This window comes from Chelon labrosus (assembly GCF_963514085.1).
Source record: "Chelon labrosus genome assembly, chromosome: 17".
In the NCBI taxonomy this organism is placed as follows: Eukaryota; Metazoa; Chordata; class Actinopteri; order Mugiliformes; family Mugilidae; genus Chelon; species Chelon labrosus.
This window is the reverse complement of record NC_140350.1, coordinates 17215227-17239354: the sequence shown is the minus strand read 5'-3', so window position 1 is coordinate 17239354 and position 24128 is coordinate 17215227. Positions and strand designations below refer to the sequence as shown.

At 44.2% G+C, this 24128-nt stretch overlaps 1 protein-coding gene across 1 annotated transcript in view; it reads left to right on the top strand.

Annotated features, from left to right (window-relative positions):
• kctd16b (potassium channel tetramerization domain containing 16b) overlaps positions 1 to 22979 on the top strand; it is a gene marked incomplete at both ends in the record, with an annotated part of 69849 nt that extends 46870 nt beyond the window's left edge. The window contains one exon of the mRNA XM_084565354.1: positions 22516 to 22979. Coding sequence (XP_084421480.1) covers positions 22516 to 22979 — 464 coding nt within the window. The remainder of the gene's footprint in view (positions 1 to 22515) is intronic.
• Between the last annotated feature and the right edge of the window lie 1149 nt (positions 22980 to 24128).

Here is a 24128-nt window from a genome sequence, read left to right as displayed (position 1 = left end):
CTTTTCCAAGCGGCTGGTCACCAAAAAATTGTTTCAGTTATTAGGGGTGTTGGGAAACCTATTTTTAACCTTTAACTCGACAGAGCTGGTTCCTGTGGCGGACCCTTTGAAAGCCTCGAGACTGGCATCAGAAGTTACCACATGTGGGCGAGAGCATAGACTGTTAAAAAAGTGGATGCCATGACAGCTCCTCAAACGTGAAGCCAAAGCAAGTAGAGCTCCCCCTGGTGGCTGGCTGCAGTATAGGTCATAAGGGTCAAAGCAAATCACTAAAGTACACGTCAAACACAACACAAATACGTATAAAAATCTTGATTCCAGAAGGTGCAGCCCACATGGCAGCTCACCTCCAAGCTCCACATTCATCTATTATGTATCCAACATTTAAAAGCTTTGATACGGTGTTTAGAGTTCAGTTAATCATAAATGACTGATCATCACACTCTGTCAGCGCGTTCTTAACACTTAAAATCTGAAATGCTCCTGCTGCATAAATCCCCCTGTGGACAGCTGTTTAAAAGTGACACTGCTTTAAAAAATGGATAAGGGCTTTTGCAGGTTACAAGTTCTACAGTGAGCTGGGCCCGATCCAGCTGTAGTAATCAATCCACCGTGCTCCCTCCTTAGTACTGGCTTAGTATGAGTATAATGATATCTGTTTCAATATGCAAATACATTTCGGCAGACAAGTTTTGTCAGAGAGCCCGTCGAGTACGAGGCGAGACTACCTAAGGGGCCCTTTGAGGCTTTTTTTTTTTTTTTTTTTTAAGCAGCATTTTAATTGGCCTAGAGAACAGTAAGGGCTTTTCAGGAATATTCGCACAAGATTACCAGGCTGCAAATGCCCTAATTAAAAGACAACATGCAAGCAGGAGTTTCAGCAGCTTGTTCCAAATAAAGAGCTACTATCCTCCTCTTTAAATCTTATTCTAGTAGTAAGAGAGGGGAGCTCATTTTAGTTCTCGTGTCCTAATCTAATCTCTCTGCCTGTTTTTTTTTTGAGGGAACCATGGGCAGTTTTTCCTAGCACACTGACTACAATCTGCACTGAAGGATCTCATATTTAGCAAAGTGGAAGCAAAACCAAAGCCAAATAGTATATTTTGTGTATAATTGTTGAAGGATACAGTATATGTGTTATAAATTAGAAGTCACAGGCCACAGACATTGACACAGGGTGGATGGCACTGATTGATACTGATGATAAGATAAAAGCATTTTAGAAACAGAATTTCACTTTCACTATCATCCACCTTTTTTTCCCTCTGTGGGTTTTTCATTTTCCGGCATGAAAGAGAACATCCATCATCTGTTTTTTCTTTTTTCTTTTTCTGTTTTGTTTACTGGTATTTGGTCGACCATGACAGAGCTTTATGAAGTTCTGCCCTGTGCTAGAAATCACTGATTGTTACCATTTTCTGGCTCCGCTTAGGAGAATAATCTGGTGGGACCGCTGACTGCAGGCTTCAAATAAGATTTTCAACCCTACATAATTCTCCCCTGGGAATTTATTCATTTTCTGCTCTGTATGCGTTCGCACATTCGAGAAGCTCAGACGCGACAATGGTCCGAGAAGTGCATTCTGTTCGCAGGGCTCTGAATGAAGGTGCCTGCATTCATTTGATCTGGTTAAAGAGCCCGAACGGCAATGGAGGACGGCGAAATGTTTACGCCACAGTGGTGGAGAGGAGCCTCTAAATGAATACCGCTAAACTGTCTGATGATGACAACAGTTCTGATGATAATGATGATGCTCATTTCCTTATACACACTGAAACGAAGCATGGGCTGGAAATGGAAATGATGAGCCACTCTGTTACCAGAGCAGACATCCCTTTTCACTTTTCTGTCTTTTTTAGTCTTTTCTGTGTCACTCTGGTGGCAAGAAATTAATAGAACCATCTTTATTCTTCCAAATAGGCATGTATTATCTGCCCCCTTTCTTTTCCTCCTCTTTCCCGTTCTGGAGCGTGATGTTCACTCCATTTACATCGGTCATCAAAGTCCATTAAAGGTCTGTTCATCAGACAAGGCCGCACCATGTCATCCAGTGAATAATGTAACATTTGAGACCGGCGGGGGCTGGTGGGGGTAAATTAGCGGCATTGATTGAGAACCAGGTTTTCATTGATTACCTCTAAGCTGATGGAGCATAGAAAGACATTTTGCAAAAAAAAAAAAAAAAAAACGCTCGCTCTTTCATACTGCCTGTGTACGAAATGTGGAGAAAAAAAAAATGAGGCAAAGAAATGAACATCGGGGCTGTAATACAGGCAAATTAAAGGATTGTTTATTTCACTGTCGTGTTGAGATTGAATGGCTGTTGCCTTGGATACCGTGAATTTAAACAGACAGGGTGACAGGGAGAGAGCGAAACACGCGGAGACTGAAAAACAGGCCGAGAGGAACAGAGAAAGAGCGAGAGAAACAGCGGGACACATCGTTTAGCATTGTGCCTTTTATCGATCCCACCCTGCCATCGCTCAGGTAATGGCCGAGACTACCTACCCATTAGGAGATTAGGGACGTGGTGTATCTCACAAGGACAGCCGGTTGGATGGAGAGTGACGGGACAGAGGGAGAGCCGCGTGAAAGTCCTTAAAGTCCAGTCATACGTGCAAGAAGAAGAAACACGCGGCTAACAGAGTGTGGCGGTGAAAGGGGAGGAGAAGTGAAACAGAAAGATAATCTATTCCCCGCGTTGTCTCGCTGAATCCCAAATATTGCTTGGGGAGCTGCAACTGACTGGTACAGGAAATCGTTTTGGCACACATGCCAACAAATCCACCAGCACCTGCCTCCTACAGTAACTTTCCTCTTCTTTTTTTTTTTTTTTTTTTTGATGAACCTTCAGTTTTCTCCTGTCACAGAGACACAAAGAATTTGGTGACACAATGTTTCTTTCAGTACAGTAAATTATGTGTTATAATTGTTGGCAGTTTGTTTAGTTGTTGGTTAATTGCACACTACAGTACACGGGTAATGTTGACTGACTCTCACTTACAGCGCGAGTCGGTAAAAGGAAGGATTAGAGATCTGCTTTGTTTGGAAATAACTCGAAAGTTTGATTGCATATTAAATCTAAAATATATTTTGACTAGACCTGAGGAGGAAGAATTAATTATGTCTGTTCGTGCCTCTTCTTGTTTCTCTCTACCTGTCACCCTGGTGTTTGCTCTGAGAGTCTCGAGCTTAGGGTATTGTGAACCGCCCTGAGACAGTTTTTATTGTTTTTGACGCCCGTAAAAATTGCTGACTACCAGACTGACTATCATCTAACACGTGCATGCGCTTTGTCCTCATACACCATCAAAAGCAAGTAAAAAAAGCGAACACTGTAAAATAAACCACTCTTATTTAACCGAAGAGGCTAAAAACAATACATTTACAAATGTTTTTGTCAGAGGTTTTGCAAAAATACACCTATGCGTGCAATCCTCGTAGGATTCTGATTAGCTGAACCACCGCGGCTCGACCGCAAGCGCACAGTTTGAAGCCTGCAAGATGAAAAAATTCCAGCAGCTTTGCAGCGAGAGAGAATGATAGAACAGAAACTAGACAGAGGTGGTTGACTCAACACTGCAATAAGCCATGGAAAGTTGTCAACTTTCCATCTGGCATAGCGCACAATTGAATTGATTTTAACTATTAACTTGGAAAATAGGAAAAAAGAGAAATGGGAGTCGAGATAAACAGTAGGTCGCCCCTGTGCGCTGCCATTGCATCTTTGCAGAGGAGCTCGCTAAATTATGCAATTAAAAGAGCACCTTTCAAAAAATATGAACCGCTGTCATGTGTCATTAAGCGGAAACGCCTTTAGTGAACGTGAATTATCTTCCTTTTCGTAACAGCAAAGAAAAGCCGTTTCACTCGTCTGCCTCCCTTAGAGTATACTGCTGCTGCCAGCGTACCAGGGATAGTGTGATATATGGCCAATGCTTAAACTCCTGGTGGGGAGGAAAGGAGTACCCTCCTATTGTGCCATCTGGGCTCATTACAGGACAATTTCTGAGTGTTACTGAACAGTAGAGGTTTACCGAAGAGACACAGGCAAACGAGCCTAACTGTAAGTAAACCTGTTTGCCAGAAATAACTGGCTGTATACAGAATATACGAATTAGCATGCATTTGCATACACAATACACGTATTTATTTTTGTGCTGCAGATCTGATGGGATGCCACATGATTGGAGGCTGCGTGAGCAGGAAAAAAAAAAAGAATTACCTCCGTGGTGCCTTTGTCTCAGCTGCAGATGTTAAGGCAGAGAAACAGAAAAGAGTCCCATGTAGAGTGAATGCACATGCGTAGTGTGGTTAGACAGGGAAACTAATAGACTGGAAATAGATATTTTATTGCCAGTGGATGACTGGCAGAGAGTCAGAAAATAAATAGGAAATTTATTTCCCGATCATATACCGACCAGGCATAACATTATGACCTCCTTCCAAAATGTTGAGTAGGTCTCCCTTGTGCCTCTAGAACAGTTGTGACTCATCAGAGAATGGACATGGGACTTCTGAGGGGTCTGTTATTGGGGTCCTTTGGGTCCTATGGGTTGAGGGGAGGGGCCTCTGTGGATCGTCCCACAGATACTTGATCAGTTTGGGATCTAGTGAATTTGAGGCCAGGTCAACACCTTGTGCTGTTCTTCATGTTTTTTTTAGTTGTTCCTAAAGCGTTTTTGTGTATGTGTCTGTGTCAGGCTGCATTCTGCTGGGGATGGCTGCTGCCATCAACGAGTGTCATTGCTATGGGGTGGGGGTGTCTGGTCTGGTCTAGGTGGGTGCTACATGTCCAAGTAACATCCACATGAATGAATTCCAGGTCCAAAAGTTTCCCAGCAGAACAGTGAATTGTCACAAGATGGTCAACTAATGTTATTTACTTCTCCTGTCAGTGGTTTTAATGTTGTGGCTGATTGGCGTATACATGTATAATAATTAGTTTTAGGGAGAGTTTTTTTTTTTTACTGCATGATTGCCAAGTGCATCCCGTCTGTGTGCGTACGTAAAGGGACCTGCCTATTAAAAAAGCATAACTCACACATTGTGACGGGCGTATGAGGTAGAAACTGAGAGACACCATATGGAGCTCTGTCAGCGAGCTGTAGAAGAGCTAAATGTAGGGTGTCGGAACACAGCCTGCTTCCAGTGTATTCACGCGGGCGCAGCTCACCGGCGCAGCTCGCGAACCGCGCGCGCGCGCTCACACACACACGTCGAGACGTACGCGCTCGCCAGCTGCATGAAAAGACAAGTGGTTAATGACACTTAGCGTGAGATCAACTCTGGAGACGCTCAAGCAGTCACAATGAGCCAAAGCTGTTGTAGCTAATGATCCAAGACACACACGGAGACACACAGACATATGCGTATGACACAAACACTATGAACGACTACAGACCAGTCGCCCTGACATCTGTGGTCATGAAATCCTTTGAACGACTGGTGCTGACCCATCTGAAGGACATCACGGATCCCCTGCTAGACCCCCTGCAGTTTGCCTATAGAGCAAACAGGTCAGTAGATGATGCAGTCAACATGGCTCTTCACTACATCCTGCACCACCTAGACTCTGCAGGGACCTACGTACGGGTCCTGTTTGTGGATTTCAGCTCTGCGTTCAACACCATCGTCCCGGAGATCCTCCACCAAAAACTGTCCCAGCTCACCGTGCCCCCCTCCACCTGTCAGTGGATTACCAGTTTCCTGACTGACAGGAGGCAGCAGGTGAAACTGGGTAACTTCACTTCCAGCACCCGTTCCCTCAGCACTGGCGCCCCCCAGGGATGTGTTCTCTCCCCACTGCTCTTCTCCCTTTACACTACTGACTGCACCTCAAGGGACCCCTCTGTGAAACTCCTGAAGTTTGCAGACGACACCACCGTCATTGGACTCATCCGGGACGGCGACGAGTCTGAATACAGAAGGGAAGTGGAACAGCTGGTCCTCTGGTGCAGTCAGAACCACCTGGAGCTAAACCCGCTCAAGACTGTGGAGATGACAGTGGACTTTAGGAAGAGACCCACATCAACATCTCCTCTCACCATTCTAAACAGGACAGTTCCAACTGCAGACTCATACAGGTTCCTCGGGTCCACAATTTCACGAGACCTGAAGTGGACCTCCCACATTGACTCCATTAGGAAGAAGGCCCAGCAGAGGTTGTTCTTTCTGCGTCAGCTCAGGAAGTTCAACCTGCCTCAGGAGCTGCTGACCATCTTCTACACAGCTATAGTCCAGTCTGTCCTGACCACATCCATCACTGTCTGGTTTGGATCCGCCACCAGGCAAGACAGGGACAGACTGCAGAGAACAGTCAGGTCTGCAGAGAGGATCATTGGTACCGATCTTCCCTCCATTCAGGACCTGTACCGGTCCAGGGTCAGGAAGCGGGCCAGAAAAATCTCCACAGACCCCTCACACCCTGGCCACAATCTGTTCAGACTCCTCCCCTCAGGTCGGCGTTACAGAGCGGTGTACGCCAAAACCACCCGACACAAGGACAGTTTCTTCCCCCGGGCTGTCGCTCTGTTGAACTCTGAGTAGTCACAGAGTGTGAGTCCATACACATGATCAATAAACTATTTTTGTATATACTCACTGTACAATAACCCCAGTTCGGTGTATATATTATCCTGTTTTTATGTGTACAATTTGAAGATTTATTTTATTTTTATCTTATTTATCTTATTTTTTTTTATTTTATTTTTTTTATTTTTACCTTATTTATGATGCTTGAGTACTAGAGAGGAAGGTGCCGGAGTCAAATTCCTTGTATGTGTCATACTTGGCCAATAAAGCTGATTCTGATTCTGATGAACACACAGGAACGTATGAAATTAATTAACTAAACTGACAAAACAACATCAGAACTCTAAACGCTGCAATTTCAATTAGCTCCTTCGGCTTTTGCAGCAAAGACATTTCAAGTGACACTCGTTTTCTTCGTCTGTCTAAAGTTGTTTCTGCCGCTTGCATGGCACCTTGCGTACACAGCAGACCTGACACATCATTTTACTGCCAATTACTTTTTGCGCTCCCTCAGACTCTCCCCAGCTTTGCATGTATGCATGTGTGTGGTTAAGAGATAGACGCCGTACGTGTGTGATTTTGCGCTCTGCCTGTGTGTTCGGGAGCTGTGGCCTACTTCCTGCATCTAGTCCCTAATGAGGCCCCTGGGAAGCCGTCCAGAGTTTGTGGTTCTCCAAAAAACGCTCCAGTTCCAGCTCCATTTCAAAGCCGCGGCTTTCAAGGCTGCGCCGCCTTTGAACTGCCATGTTTGGAAACCAGCAGCCCAGCTTTGTCGCCGTTCCCAGTGACATTAACACCGCCAGATCTGACCTATACACCCAAATGATATTTGAAATAATGTTCTGCACACATTTGTTTGAACACAGTTGCGCAAACGGAGAAACTGGCCTAAGCTCATGCTCAAATTTACTATTACTATTAACAGCCAAATTCCATGATGAAGTGTTTGCATCTCCAAGCTGTTTCACTGTCATTTCATAATCATTTCTTTCTTCTAGTTTGCGTGTCATCTCTCCACGAGTGTGGCTAGAAAAAAAAAAAAGATTACTTAAAACAGAGTGGCCACACGCAGAGAAAAATAATGTCTCCAGCTTTAACAAATGAACGCAAATGGGCCAAACAATGGATGACTGACAGAGAGTGAGAAATAAATGGGAAATGAAAGGGGGGGTTGCAAAATGAGCTAGCCACAGAGAGCGAACATCAACGTGTAGAGATTTATAGTAGGTTACGTTGAAGAATGTCACTTCCCCTCAGGGAAAATCCAAATCCTTTTGGTTCACCAACCATGCTTATTTTTTGCACATCCTGTCCTGTGCTGTTTTCTTTAAATCCTCGCTGCTGGGAATACTCCAGGTGAAATGGGACAACAGCGATGAGCCATTTACAGAGGATGCTCGACCGAGGCTCTTAACATGGAATGGAGGCTTGGAGTGGAGTGTGAAGAGGGAAAAGTAATTCTCAGGTTCATGTAGTGTTTTGATTTTTTTTTTTTGATTTTTTTTTTTTTTGAGAGTTCATGGGGATAAGATGTTAAACTCTCAAAGGCATGCACCCTCACAGCCACCTGCGTGGAGAGAAAGCACAAAAGAGAGGCACGTGTGCGGCTAAAAGACAGTGGTAAAACCCCTCTCTAAATGCCTAAATTGAAAATTATCCTTGCTGGCCTCAGACCAAATCTCTCCAGAGCTCATCGCATCTGTGTCCTCTCTCGATAAAGACCACGTGGCCACCTGCTTAAAAAGAGTAAAACGGATCAAGCAAAAAAAAAAAGAAGAAGAGAGCATGATGGAATCGGCGATAAAGAGGCCAAATACAGTGAGTCCTGCCAGGACGTGAGAGGATTTAACACCGCGGCTGTATTGATCAGGCTCCCTTTAGTCTGTATATTTCGGAGCCAACAACAGCCTTTCTTAATCTTTTGATTTCACCGAGTCTAATCATCACATCCACACTGATTCAGTTTGAATCCAGGATCACTTGTGTTTATTTTAAACTCTTTCGTGTTGATTTGTTTTGTGCTTGTGAGCCTTGATTGTTCCTGACAGTCCACCACTCCTCACGGTCACTCATGCACACGCACTTGTCCAAGTCACAAAATGTGCAATGCATTCACTGCCCAAACACTTGAGATGTCTGGCCACAGACTCCTCGGGGGAAATCATTGCCAGCTCCATGAATTGTTAAATTCAAGTGGTCACACGGGGCTGTGGTTAGCAATAATAGTTTGTTATTTTAATACGCAACGTGCCTTCCACTGCAAAAGGCAAGCCATCAAAATGTTTTCAGACACTTATTAAACGCTTTGCATCATTCTTGCACGTCGACACATATCTGACCAGGCAAAGTGAAAAGATGGAAGTAAGCGTCACCATAACATCATCTCACAGTGTCAGGATTTAGTTGCAGCAGACAGAGTGTGCGACTTAATTTGCTCAACATTGTGTTATCGTTACTGCTCAGAAACCAGCCAGCCTCCTGGAATATTCCAGCACCTCAGTGCCTTTAGCCTCCTGGGAATGGCAATAAACAAAAAACAGCAGCTGTCAGTGTCAGTCCCGTAGATGAAAACATCTAAAGAATGAGCCATGTCGCGAGCGGAAGCCATGGTTCTTGCCGAACATTTTCCCTTACACCGTTAAATCCAAGCCTCAGAAAATTCAGGAGGTTCCTGCAGGGTCCTATCTGTGGCTAAGTAGGCGTAACTGATACACGGGTCACAGAGCAAAGGAGAAGGCATGAATGTTTTATAAGTTGAGGTGGGTTAGTATGTAGCAAATGTCTTGATTCACATGTACGGAATATATTAGACAGTTACTCACTGGTGTCAAGAGGCGAACCGAGCTGGATGCGCATTATTATAGACAAAGAAAAAGGGCAGCCACAGTGCAGCATGGAGCATCACAGCGGCAGCGCTATCATCACTCCCTAATGGATGGTTAAATTTACTCAGGCCAGGTCAAAGGAGGAGCCCGAGTGAAAAGGAAAGAGGGAACAGTGTCGAGAAGAGAGGCTGAAGAAAGAGCGTGAGACACAGCACAGTGTCTGTAAAGGGAGCAAAACAGGCAATTTAGGCTTCTGCGTCAATTTGATAACATTATGACCACCTTCCTAATACTGTGTAGGTCTCCCTTGTGCCTCCAAAACAGTCCTGACTCATCAGAGAATGGACATGGGCCTTCTGAGGGTGTCCTGTGGTGTCTGGCAACGCAATGTTGTTAGGGTTGAGGGGAGGGGCCACTCTGGATCATTACACAGATACTTGATCAGTTTGGGATGTAGTGAATTTGGAGGCCAGGTCAACACCTTTTTTTTTTTTTGTGTTGTTCTTAAACCATTTGTAACATCCACACAAATGAATGCCAGGTCCACCTCCCCAGAAATGTAAATGTATGCGTCAGCTGTGATTGGTTGATTTGGTGGTGCCGCTTCAGTATTTCCGGCTGCCTCTCCATCTCCGCAGTTTTCAAATTGATTGTTTTGGATCAATAAAGATGGAACATATCAAGGAAAGGTTAACTGCGGAAGTAGAAACAAAAATGAACCCGACTAACGTTTTTACAGAGCGAGCCAGGCTGACGAGCGCACAAGTATAAATGACTCGGACCGGAGCGGGCTACGTGCGTAGGTTACGGCGTCTAGTCCCGCAGAGGCAAAATCCGCACTCAAGAGTGATCAGATGACAGATTTGGGAGCCAGCAAGTGAAGACTAATTGAGAAAGGATGAAACAAGTGGATGGAGGCTGGAGGATAGTGACCAGATGCGGATGGAAAAGAGGAGAAAATGAAAGGCAGCAGGGCTTGATGCTGCTAACGAGGAAATTAAATTAAGAGTCATAATTTTAAAGATGAAAAATGAAGGATCATCCTTGCAAATGATGATAATGGTGGAATTAAAACGACATGAAGTGCCATTTAACCTCGAGTTCGCAGGCAGAGTCATCCAGATATAACTGAAGCCATCAGGGAGTCGGCAGCACAATGTCCAGACTACTACAGTCATGAGGAGACTATGAGTAATCTATAAGCAATTACATTTTTTTTTTTAAAGTAACCTTTCCAACCTGTGTGTGTGTGTGTGTGTGTGTGTAAAGGACGGAGAATGTGTGTGTGTGAGAGAGAGACGGAGACAGTGGGCCGGTGAGTGTTCTGCTGGACGGCGATAATGCTCACGCAATTGTTTGCCGATTACAGCCGGCTTGTTTGTCTCGCAATCATCTGCAGATAATTCATCTCTGGACGCCGCACCATGGCTCTTCTGTTTGTCAGCAGCAATACGCAGTGTACACTTGTATTGCCACAAACATGTCAGTTTTCATAACTGTTGTGTGTACACATGTCTTACACATTATGCAAGCGCACAGTGGATTTTGTACCCTCCCACCCAATCACGGGAATGCACATCTTTTCGGAAGGACTTAGTTTCAAGCTACTGATTTTGATTTTTGTTAGCTACAAACCTCGCCTTCAAAGCTTTTGCTCCTATTTCAGTGTAGCCATTTTATTTATCATTCACGCAGAGATCTACTGTAGTTTGTTGCCGCATGGTGCCAACATTTTCTTATGCTTCAGGCTGCTTCAAGTACAGATTTGGTTGGTCATGGTTTAATTATCTGTGTTAGCCCCGAGGGAGCATTGTAGCCAGATTGACATGTGGATATCTGTAATCACGGGGAACTGGCTGCACAAAATTTCCATTTGAGCATGAAATGCTCCTTGTGTTACTGTCATTTAGATGTATTGTGAACCAGTTGCTACCAGTGTTTCGTTTCTATTTTTGACATTCCCAAAGAAGCAGTATGCAAATGCACTGTTTAACAAATGACAAGGATGACACGATGATGGACGGACGGATGGATGACAAATCAATGGATGGGTCAAAGGTAGTAATGGAGAAACCGTAGATGCACGATTGATTGATAAGTCTGTGCACTGATGGATGGCTGTGAAGAGACCTGAAGATAATATTATTGATCAACTACTACACTGCACGAGTAAATACCGTAAGTGAGAGTAGTACAGTAAATATTTTACATGTGGCATTGTAATGGGATTTTATTTTTTATTTTTAAACCTGGCCTATAAGTGTCTGTGACCTTTCTTTTGCACCACTAGTCAAACCCCAGCGGTCATACATCTGACACCGGCTTTTCAACTGACTCAGCATGTTGAATCTGTGACGGTTACGTCTCTTTATAAGTACCTTGCTCCCTAGCTAGTCTTCCTTTTTGAACAAGTAGTACAGACTACTGCCACCTGCTGGCATGGAGAGTTATTTCCCCTCAAGCACACTAAGAGTGTGTTCTGGCTTGGCCGTTGGCTGTAGTCTTTGATGTGTATTCAAGTGCACAGCCCACCGTCATTGCCAGCCACAACATTATGACCACTGACGGGGGAAGTAAATAACATTGACCATCTTGAGACAATACAGTGTTCTGCTGGAAAACCTTTGGACCTGCCCTAGATGTTGTTACTTAGACATGTAGCACCCACCTAGACCAGACCAGGAACCCCCACCCCATAGCAATGAGACTCCTTGAAGGCAGCAGCCATCCCCAGCAGGATGCAGCCTGACACAGGCACACACACAAAAACGATTTAGAAACAACAAAAAAACAGCACAAGGTCTTGACCTGGCCTCCAAATTCACTAGATCCCAAACTGACCAAGTATCTGTGGGACAGAGGCCCCTCCCCTCAACCCACAGGACCCAAAAGCCCCCTACTAACAACATTCTGTTGCCAGACACCACAGGACACCCTCAGAAGGCCCATGTCCATTCCCTGATGAGTAACGACCGTTTTGTAGGCACAAGGGAGACCTACACATTATTAGGAAGGTGGTCATTATGTTATGCCCGATCGATATCTGACGTACACAGAGTTGCAAATGGAAGAGGACTCTGTGATTTATCTTTTTCGGAAGACAAACTACAGCGTCTTAGAATATCACGAGGCTAATTAAAAGGGGTAAATATATACAGCAACAATATGAGCACTGATGGATATGGTGGTTTGAAAGTGATCATCTCAGTGCTATTAATGAATGCTAACAGAGGCTGGCGTCCGTTGAAAGAAACTCCAAAATGGAAACTTTTTGAGCATTTGGAGAGGAGGCTTGATTAGTAATCAGTAGAACTGGTCTTCAAGAGGAAGGTTTCAACGCGTATGCGGCATCACAGCCACTCTGAAGTGTCTCGGAGTACCCACGTCCACATTGTTACAATTACCTACAGTGGGTGTAAGGACTGCTGGTCAGACAATGGAGATCTGTCCACCATATTTAAGAAAATACGCATTCATGCATGTCTCTTGCATGTTCTCCACCTCCTGTAATCTGAAAGAAAAAGCCTGCTAGTGTACTTCTGTTACATATGATGTTATTTACATTTTAGATGTGCTGTTAAGAGTTCTCTGTTCCCTTGGTAGAGGAGTTAGTGTTTAGAATTAGCAAACGAACGGAAGCAGAAAATCAGCAGAAAGAATGAAGGACAGTGGAGAATTTAAATGTGCTGCAAGAGATGGAAACTCCTGTCACCGTGTAGCGTCATTCTCTGAAGCAAAATTGTAACACTTGCTTGTAGGGAAGAAAGGCATTTTTTTTTACTCAGGAGACACAGAAAACACAACAGGCGTGAGTGCGAAGAAAGAAAGAAAGAAATTGGGACTTTAAATACAAGGGGGTGTGAAAACACAGGCATAAAAGAAGAGGCTGGATTAAGAGCCTGAACAGTCAAACGCATCATTTCACACCGCCTTGCCAGGGACTAATAATGCAACATTAGGAGGACGAGAGAGGTAGGGAGTGGAGGAGAAACGCCTCATTCCTGTTATCTGTTATGCCGACCTTGCAAATATAGCCCGAACCAACAATCTGCCTAGGAATGAACGCCGCTTGCATTTCGAGCGCGTTGAATTCTCATTCGACAGCTGACATCTTTGCCCAGAACTCATTCCCAGGGCCGCGGACAGTTTAATCAATATCTGACCAAACAGGCTTCATCCCACAAGCTAAAACCCAGACAGCTGAGATGTAAAGCAACCTCCAGCAGGTTCAGACTCCTGACTTGACCAGCATCTGTCACGCTGAGCTGTCCTTGGGCAATATGCTGAATCACTGCCAGCTTTAGTTGATGTTGTATTGACCTCTCCGTGGAAGAAGGCGTGAGAAAGACAAATGTTGTTGCAGGGATATTATCACACGGAGCCTTTGAAGCATTTGCAGAGCAATTGTAACTCCTACTGTTTCCAGTTATATAAGCAACTCAGCAGCGTTCTTAGGTGAGATTATGAGGAAACATGCTCAATTAATGTATTTAGAAATAAAGGCAAAGGTGAAAAGGTGTGAGTAACATACTGTACAAAATGTTCAAACTACAGCTACAGCATGTTCAACACTTGAGGAAAACCAGTCTTTTCAGATCCTTAACCCAAAGGATTTCGTTGTCTACCTCTAACCACAGACAGGAGTCTGGCAGTGCAGCTTGGCATGGTTTGCACGCCTGCCACTACTTCTTTAGTTGTCTTGCAGCCTTTGAATATAATCCACCCAGTAATTAGGTTTCTCGACTAAAAGTAATTGAGAAAACAATGTAGTAATGCGCGGTATAAACCTCGTTCTGAGTAGCCAGGGTTGCTTGAGCAGACGTCAGCTTGTGCCATAGTACCCATAGGACCCAGAGAGTGTTTGTCTGAGATTTGAACTGAAATAAAATCCATTTCATAACAGTGATAACAGCGACGATACAAACCCTGATCCAGCAAATAGACTGAGATTCCCAGAAAATCACATAGTCTACAGCCAGAGTCTCATTTTCCATCTTTTCTGATTGATTCTCCACGGCGGTACAGATCGGTCTGACGCTCAAAGGAGGAACAAACTCTTTCTTTCTCTCGCTTTGTTTCTGGTTGGGTAGTCTGAACACTCGTATGACCTCAAACTTTTTTGCAGGAATATTGCAAAAGCATATGATGTCTGAGATACATTAGCTATTTGGTTATGAGTTGTAAGATTGGAGCCTTATGCAATGTAGACACATACGTTTAATGCAAATCGTTATGGCATTATGTTGTCTCATTTAACAAAGACTGTATGTCCCACAATTTGATCCAGTGGCATGAAAAAAGAGAAGAATCACACAAACAGCATTACTGATGTGCTGCATCCCAAACAGGGAGCACGATAATGCATTCAAACATAGACTGCCTTATAAATAAAATTATAAAAAAGGTTCAAAGTAGCCATACCAAGCTCATTTACAAGTTTACATTTGTACTGTTCAAAACACGCATGATTTCCCTCATGCCATACGACACATTGCTGCCTATTTCTACTCTCTGTGTAAAATGCCGTGTTAGCTCGGTCTGCTTTGATCAACAATCAAAGCAGGCTGGGAGTTCAGCTTCAGAGGCGTTCCTGATCAGCTGTACAAACCACCGTGTCTACAGTGACAGCGGTGTCAGTTACGCTCCACCAGCCTTAGCCCGACTTCCGATACAAAACGATGAACAATCCTAATGCGGAGTCCGTGCAAAAAAGGGGTTTAGCTTTTGCACTAAAGAAAACTCCTCAAAGTAACAGTCCCATTAATCAAAGCAGACGCGGCTTCCAATCAGAAGGTTTGTTTTAGGATGTCCAGAACTAGAGGCTTCGAAATGAAATGCTAGAATTTCGCAGTTTTTTGGGCACTTGTGGACCAGTGTTTTCTGTGCGATAGAGTAACTCCCTTAGGGCAGGGATTTGTTACTCTGCAGACCTATTACATGCACAACAATCCATACAACAAACAAACGGACGGGGAAAGTCCAAAAAGCACAATATGGCCACTTTATTGTTCATTCGGAATCTTGCAATATGTGAAGAGAGTGGGGAAAAGAGACATTTATTTTGCCAGCTTCAACCGTTTTAAAGGGGAACTACTGTTTTTTACAACCTGGACCTTGTTTCTGGCATAAAATACGATCGTTTACTCACCCATATAACTTTGGTGTCATTTGGAGTCGTTCGGAAGATATTTAGATCCATATAGTGGGAGTGACTGGGGCACAGAAACGCTTGATTCCAGAGTTACCTGTTATCATTATCCAGGTCTGTAGATTGACCTACTAACCCCTGACCTGGATGATGTCATCTCTGAGCGCGGCGCATACCCCGCACAGCTTGTTTACCTGTAATTTGCCATTGCTAGTTTTTGCAACATGGCTGAATATTTTTCTGATTTTGAGGTTGTGGACGGCGACATTGTTTATGATGCACGTCCTTACCGTTTTGAGCCAGAGTATACAGATGAGGAGCTTGTTGAAAGGAGGACAACAAAGAACAACAAACCGCTGCACGTCCGCGAATACATAACAGGTAACTCCGGACTCAACACGGAATAGCACTAGCGTAAAATATTGGTGAAATGAATGTGTTTCGCGGCAGATAATGCGTTATTTAGAGGCTGCGTTTCGGTGCCCCAGCCACTTCCACTATGTGGATATAAGCGGCACTCCGCTAGATCTAAATATCTTCCAAAGGACTAAAAATGACATCAAAGTTATATGGGTGATCAGATTTTATGCCAGAAATAAGGTCCAGGTTGTAAAAAAACAGCAGTTCCCCTTTAATGCATTTAAAATAGTGTTTTTTTTTAAACAGTGCTCGAAACATGCAAAATGTTATACTCTATGCCGTAAACCCAAATTATGTTGAACGACATGAAATCTCAAACACGATCCAGTTTCTGTGCTACTCCATGAGAGTCATAACGAGCCACTGTCGGTCTCCACTTCCATTCTGCGCCGGTGTTAAACTTTCATACAAGGACATCCATCACAAAAGAGTAATGGATGCAGCCATGAGGCCTTTTGAATCAGACTCTCTCTCCTTTTCAACATTCACGAAACAGCATTTCTGAAGGTTTAACAGAATAGAGCTGTGTGCGATGAGGCAGGTTGGGGGATGGTAGGCACCAAAAGTATTAACTAAAACACTCGAGACGAGAGCATGCCACACCGTCTGAGTGCGCAAGATGACGGACAAAAATTCATGGAGAGAGCAAAAACCTCGGTGTGAGACGGAAAGACAGGTAGAATGAGATGACGGGGCTAAGGGTGGGACAGGAAGAAAACAGGCTGGGGAGGTGAGAGATGTAGACAGTAGAGTCGAGGTGGGAGGCGGAAAAACCTTACGGAGAGGGAGTGATAGATGGAAGAGGTTTATTTGCTTTTGTTGTGCCAACATCATTTATCTCCAGTGAACAGCCTCCCAGTGCTGAGAGGCTGTATGACAGAAATCAATCAGAGGGCAATCGTCCATACACTTCCACTGATGCGGCAACCCATCGATACAGGCATTAGGAGGGGAATGGCGGAGGAGAGAGGCCCGGGAGGAGGGAGGTGAAAAGTGCAGACGACAAAAAGAGATGGAACAAGAAAATAAATGATGTATTTATATTTTTTTTTTCTTGCAAAATAAATGCTGTGCATGTTTTTATCCACTCACTCACGAGTCATTAAGGAGTCCTTTCATGTTCATATGACCACCAACCATCTTCCAGCGGCTGCAGCTCCCTATTTCTTTGCTCGCAGCTCTGCTCGCAAACATACATGATTTTTCTTCTCCCCAGAACAAACCAACGTAATGAGGTTAATAACTGAATCTGTGTGGACTGCTCATGCAATATTATGGGAATAGCAGAGTTGTATCGTGCTCCATGGGCTGTTTAGAGACATGTGAAAGCAAGTTTACGTGCTTCTTGGAGCTGCTCTTCTCTTTGATTTCTTCTTTTTGGTTTCAACTAAAATTAGAAGCAATAAAAGAATCGGAGATGCAGTTATGCACAGATTTGTGAAATTTGTGGCTGTGAACTACAGCAGGCAGATAAATTAGCTCTGTTTAGTTTAATAGATATGATGTTACAGTGAGTACAGCGTTTGCACATCCAAGCCGATGAGGTAGAATCTGTACTGTCCAAAATTAGAGCAATGAAGCAGCACTTGTCACAGAATGCACAGAATACCCAGGTATATAGTTAAGCCTACTGTCATAGGCAGTAGGCCTAAACCTCAAGAAATAAGAAAGGTAAAAATAAAATAAAGAAATAAAAATAATTCTATTACACCGTGAGTGTGGTGAGAGTAAACTTTACTGGCCAGAGCTAACACACCTTGTTGGTGGTTCCTGCTGAGATCAATGCACCCAGAGCCCGGAGCGCCTGTCAAAAAGCACTATGGGTTTGAACGTGCGTTTGTGTGCGTGCGTAATAGCATGTGACAGTCATTAGACTTCACTCAGACCTCCCGCCCACCTGCCCGGGAAAGAAACAACATGGGATCACATGAATCTGAAAACTGCTGCACATATAATATAGCACACAGACACACAGACACACAGGCGATGGTGTGTGTGCTGAGTGATGCTGGCCAGAAGCATGGCCGGCAGTCTGACACCTCTGATGACATGAATGGGAACCCCACCTGACACCAGAATCCCTTTCTCTGCCCAACAGCATACAGATAATAGTTCCAAGGCCAATGTCACTTACACACTGAGGGATGGCTAAAGGCGTGCACACACACACACACACGCACACACACTCATAGATGATGATGTGTAAGGGGAGAAAGCAGGCTAAGTGAAACACATAAACTGACCTACATCCGGCATGTGCACACATCCATGCACTCAGCCCTGAAGGAAAGCGTGACCTTACTCACACATCAGAGCAGAGGATGCTACACAAATGCTAGACCTGCACATAAGACAGAACCGCATTTAAGCACGGGCAGAAAAAGAGTTTACAGTCACAAGCATATTATAAATGTCGTGCTAGATGAAAGTTAGGTAGTGGATACTTTAAATAAAAATATTTTATGACCATGTATGGAAATAAATTATTGAGTCTTTTTCTTTCCCCAAGGTACCACAGGTTTGCTGAGCAAGAAAAGGTAATTGTCCTTGCCTCAGATGTTTTAAAGTTTAACACAATCTCAAAACGAGAAATGCTCGGTAGACCTGATTATTTCTTTCCTTTCTGTTGTTGCTCTGAGCTGCTGAGGGATTAAGTGCCTTGGCCAAAGCTCATTTGTGGGCCTGTGTTTGAAAACTGTGACTCGCAGTCACCAGCCCACATCTGCAACCTTTAGTTCTTTTCATAAATTAAAAAAAAATAAAAATGAAGGTGATCTATTGGACTCTGCTCCAACACTAACTGCTGTAAAGTAGCTTTATAGGTTAGTATCAATTAGATTGATACAAGGTTTGTCCATACATCAATTACCAGCCCAACCACTGTGATAGCATGTCACACCACTGACTTAAAGAATAAGTGTACACGGTCATTGTCCCTTTAAATGGATTAGTCAGGCATAAAGTTGCAGCATTTATCACAGTTTCTGCAGTTCACATGATCTCAGGTGACAAAGAACAAGCTAGCGTTCAATTACAAACTTCCACCCGATGCTATCCCAATCCTTTGGGACACTTCGTAACAGGTTACATCATTCCTCGACAGTATAATTAAAGTCAGGCAGTTTGCGTAGCAGCTACAGCCTTTCACATCCCGAAGCCCTGACCTTTAATTATGACACCTCCATCAGTGAAAACATCGAAGCTCTAGAGTACACTGCCAGAATGCGTCACTCATCTATGTTTAGGCAAAACTGGACCGCGGGTGTCTGAGATATCAAGTTTGAGGCAAATGTGACGAAGCTTAATTGCTGATAGGAACAACTGTGGGAAATAGTGCATTGTTGATTGCTGAATCAAATTAGTGGCGTTACTGCAACATTATCTGAGATATATATGGAAAAAGGCCTGACCTTTAGGGCCATAACACTTCATTCACACATCATATCACATCACATCACATCAGTTTCCTTTCTGGATTCTTTTAATGGGAAGACATTTTTCTGTTGTGGAGAAAAGCGCAACTCACGCGGGTAACATCAGCGACTTAGCAGACAGTTGAAGCAGAAAGAAAATGAAAGGGGGAAAAAAACTAAATGTAAACATCAGTGTAATGCTCACCTCAATTAGCATGGCATTATAACCATGCAGTGTAAATACTAATGAGAAAATGCAGGTCTGCAAATTTACACATTTCCTTTTCACTTCAATTAACAGGGAAAATTGGTTTTACTACTAACGCGACTCGATGTGCTACGAATCATCAACACTGCATACTGATCATTTTGGGAACATAATCACAATATCACCGTGACGACGAGGGAGACTCCATTCACTTATTTTGCAAGTCTCAGTTATCAGTGCTCGACTCAGTCCCTCAGTTTAGTTATTGGACAGCCAATTTGTCACGAAGCTAAATGTTTGACGAGAAATGCAACTGGTCGCAGTGATAAATCTCTCCCTGGAAGTCCTTAATGTTAGCAAGGCTAATGGCCACTCACAATACCTGTAAATTAAAGCAGCACGTCGATGTCAAGACTCGCAGGATGAAGCGCTAAATGGAGGTGGGTGTAATTACTAACTGCCAAAATGTAATCGGAACGTCATATATCAAATAAACTGATGCAGAGCTCGGCACACACGCGGCGCACACACACCGTAAGGCTCTTTAAAGCATTTGTTATAACAGCATCGCCCATCGTGGTAATTTCATTTGGACAGGCAGATTGGCTTCCAGCCGATTTGACAATTCTCCAGAGTCTGGGGCCATTTTTCAAACCACCAATTACGCGTCTGCATCGCATCGATCAGAGGAACCCCTCTATTCACTCACATTGACACAAATTAACTCATGTGTCCCTTAAAAGGGCTGGACCGAGACACAATTGGACCTTAAAATCTCTATCCTGCTGCTGCAACCATTATGAACTGGATAATATATCTTGTATTCACACTCGCATAAAAGTAGTTCTGAAGTGTGGCGGCTGTTTATGAGCGTTACTGTTAGGAACAAATATTGCATTCTGTTGTCTCTCTACAAACGAGCCAAATATGCTGCGAACAAATGGAATTAAAAGCGAGGGGGCATTTATTTTAAGCAGTGTTATTTATAGTCTCGAGCCGCAATCTCGTTTGGTGTGAAATACTCAGAGGCACATGAAGAGAAACAATGGTACAATTGGACTTCATGAATAGAAGATGCATGAAAAGCGGAAGACTGACGGCGCTTGTGGAAATGTAGCTGAGGCGGGGTGGGGCTCGAAATCAGAAAGCGGGTGGGGGCATGTGTTTGTTTGCCTCCAGGGTTTTGATCTCTCTCCTCGCTAAACAGAGAGGAGTCCATCAGCAACAGATACCCTTTCAATTATTCAGCAGGTTAGCATGAAAAATAAATGGCCGCTTCCTGCAGCGAGCGGGGTGGTGCCGCTCTGGTTCCTGAGTGTTTCAGCCGCACACGCAGAGGTTAGGCTGGGCAATTGCTTCCTTTCAGCAGTTATTGTGGATCACTGCTTTTGCCTCGTTATTAGACGAGACCGCAACGGCTGGACAGCTGCCTCAACCTCATCAACAGTGAGAGGCTCTACAACTTTCTTGACACATCCTGCTGATTGGTGCAAGCTCCAGGTTCAGTGAAACAGTAGTGTTGCTCAAGATACCAGTAGACTGCATGTCTGAGGGAAAGCAGCTAAGGAGAAACTCTCCTATAGAAACTGACCTGCACTACTTCAGTTGTTAGCATTGTGCAGAAAACAGTAATTGCAATACAGCACCATGTTGAGAACGCCATGCTTGTATACCAATAACATCTCATCTCACAATCCAATTGCTGCCACGGTCTCCGTCCACCACCAGCAGCAGGACTGATGTAATAACCAGTACTGAAAATTAAAGCCCCGAAGGGTCCAAAGAATGCCCCCTTAAATGGAGTTTCTTCAACACCCAACTTAAAGATGCTGCAGATCATCCCACAGATCCTTGGTCAGTTTGGGATCTAGTGAATTTGGAGGCCAGGTCAACACCTTGTGCTGTTCTTCATGTTTTTTTTGAGTTGTTCCTAAACCGTTTTTGTGTGTGTGCCTGTGTCAGGCTGCATCCTGCTGGGGTTGGCTACTGCCATCAAGGAGTGTCATAGCTATGGGGTGGGGGTGCCTGGTGTGGTCTAGGTGGGTGGTACATGTCTAAGTAGCATCCACACGAATGAATGCCAGGTTCAAAAGTTTCCCAGCAGAACACTGTATTGTCACAAGATGGTCAGTGTTATTTACTTCTCCTGTCAGTGGTCATAATGTTATGCCTCGGTGTAAGTGGACTACAATATCTCCAATACAACATACAGGTGACAAAAGAAGCAGCAGATGACCAGCATGTCTAGAGTAAACAGATTCACTCCTCAAATATTGACCTAAAACAAAGAAACCCAGAGACTCACTTTTCTTGACCTACAAATCCTAGTCCTTCTTGATTAGGCTCTCACAACCGTCTAACTGATCTAATTGTGGATTGTTATTAAGTTTTATAGGTCTTGCAGAGAACTGCAGTTAAAGAGATTAGTGCAATGTTGGCAGGGGAAAATGACAGCAGACTTCTAGATAAATCTATCCTCACTACTCTTGTTCTTTCGCGGTTAAACAATGCGGCGGCTCTAATTCCATCCAAACACCACTTTCAGTCTTTTACTGCATCTACAACAGGTACATCTGGACATTCATTGTCTGCTTTCAAAGGGTTTTTGCTCTTCCACTTGTTTCATGTGACAGAATGGATCTATGGGAGTAGTTCTCTGAACAATACAGGCTTGTCACACAGGGAGCCAACTCACTCCAGTGACTAGACTGGAGGCAAGCCAGTTGTCCCTGATGTCATGTCACTTTGTTCTAGGTGATAGCCATTTGGCACAAGTCGACTTTTATTCTTTGTCTATCTTTAATGCTTCTACTTTGCCTTTCTTCTCCTGTCTGACTAATTTGTGCCTCTCTTTGTGCCACTGTCAAGTTTTTTTTTTTACTTTACAATGATTGGTGTGGAAGAAAAGAAAAGGTGGAAGTAGTAGCTCGGCACAGAATCTAATATTAGCTCTCTCTCTCTTTGCAGGTGGTCCATCACGTTGGTCCTCCCCTCCATGTGACTGCTGCTGCAAGAACCATAAAGGCGATGGCGAGGGTGAGAGCGGCACCTCCTTCAACGATCTATCCACCTCCAGCTCTGAGAGCCAGTCCGAGGCCAGCTCTCCCCAGGGAACAGTCATCCGTGGCCCGGTCACTCGCCAGTCACACCCCCACGCCAACATCCAAACCTTGGACAGGCCGCCGAAAAAGGGCCCCGTTGTCATGCTCCAGCAGTCGGAACAGCGAAGGAAGAGTGACTTGCTGCGCACTCTCACGGCCAGCTCCCGCGACACCAGCACCTGCAAGAAAAGGCCCGCGAAGGAAAAGCTAACGGTCGAGGAGGAGCTGGAAAAGTGCATTCAAGACTTCCGCAAGATCAAGATCCCGGAGAGGTTCCCTGAGAAGAAGTACACGTGGCAGAGCGACTTGCTGAGAAAGTACCGCCTCTGAGCCAGGAGACGAGACGGAGGACGGAAACACACGAGGCCAAGGATCAGTTTACGTGTTTGTTTTGTGTTTTTTTGATTGTGACATTTGCAACAAAAGGGAGATAACACTAAACTCATTTAAATCAAGTTTCTGGGAGACACCTCGCCTTTACGCCAATGGGTTGAACGTCTACACAGAAGAATCGTAATAAACAGATCCTTATTGACGTATGTAGTATGTATGTGTGCGTGTGTGTAGTTTAGGCCTACTGTATGCACTGTAGGCACGTGCTGTAACTTGCTGAATGCTTCAGAGCTCTGAATAATTTATCCCAGAGGACCAAAACAAGTGGGCTACAGACACTGTCTACGAACCGATCCACCAACCGAAGGCTTTCTGGTGGCTACGCTTGGGGTAACGCTTGACGGTTGCGGGACTCCACACAGTTTTTACTTTAATTTTGCTGAAAACCCGTCACACGAGGCACAGTTTTAGTCCAAAAAACAAACACTGATGAATGTGTGTGTTTTTATGTGCAGGTGGCCTAGAGGTCACAGCTAAATCCGAATCCATTAATAATTCATGCCATTCCGACAGTGCTTTCGCTATAAATACACCCGGAGATCTCTGGCATAAACAGCTGGGTTGATTACTTCACTTTTAGGCAACATTTTGGGACTTCTGAGGCAGGAGGCGGCGCCGTTTCATCTGCATCTCATTTAATTTCCTTCTTCAAATTTCCGATGCGAGTCAAGCTGCCCTGGGCCGCATAGATTTTTGCCATGTTGACCTAATGTAGAGCCTGGTTTCTATGCGAAGGTTAAGTAAAAGAGTGGAGGATTCGATTTGATGGATGGTGAAACCACGTGGAAATGCAGAGGTCCAGCGAAGTTCAGTAAAAATTTAACACACACACATGCACGCACCTTTCCATCCAGTGAAAATCATACACAAACATTCAATCCCACATACAGACACAGGGAGAGATCAATTACGCCGTGCTCAATATGACACCCACAGTAAATGCAAGAATGAGACAGGATTGCTGCATTTGCTATCCCTGTCAACACAGACGGATGCTTTCCACACTGACTGTTGACAGGCTAATCAATAGTTATTGATGATAGGGTCCGGTGATAGAGCAGATCGCGGGGATTTCTTGTTTACACT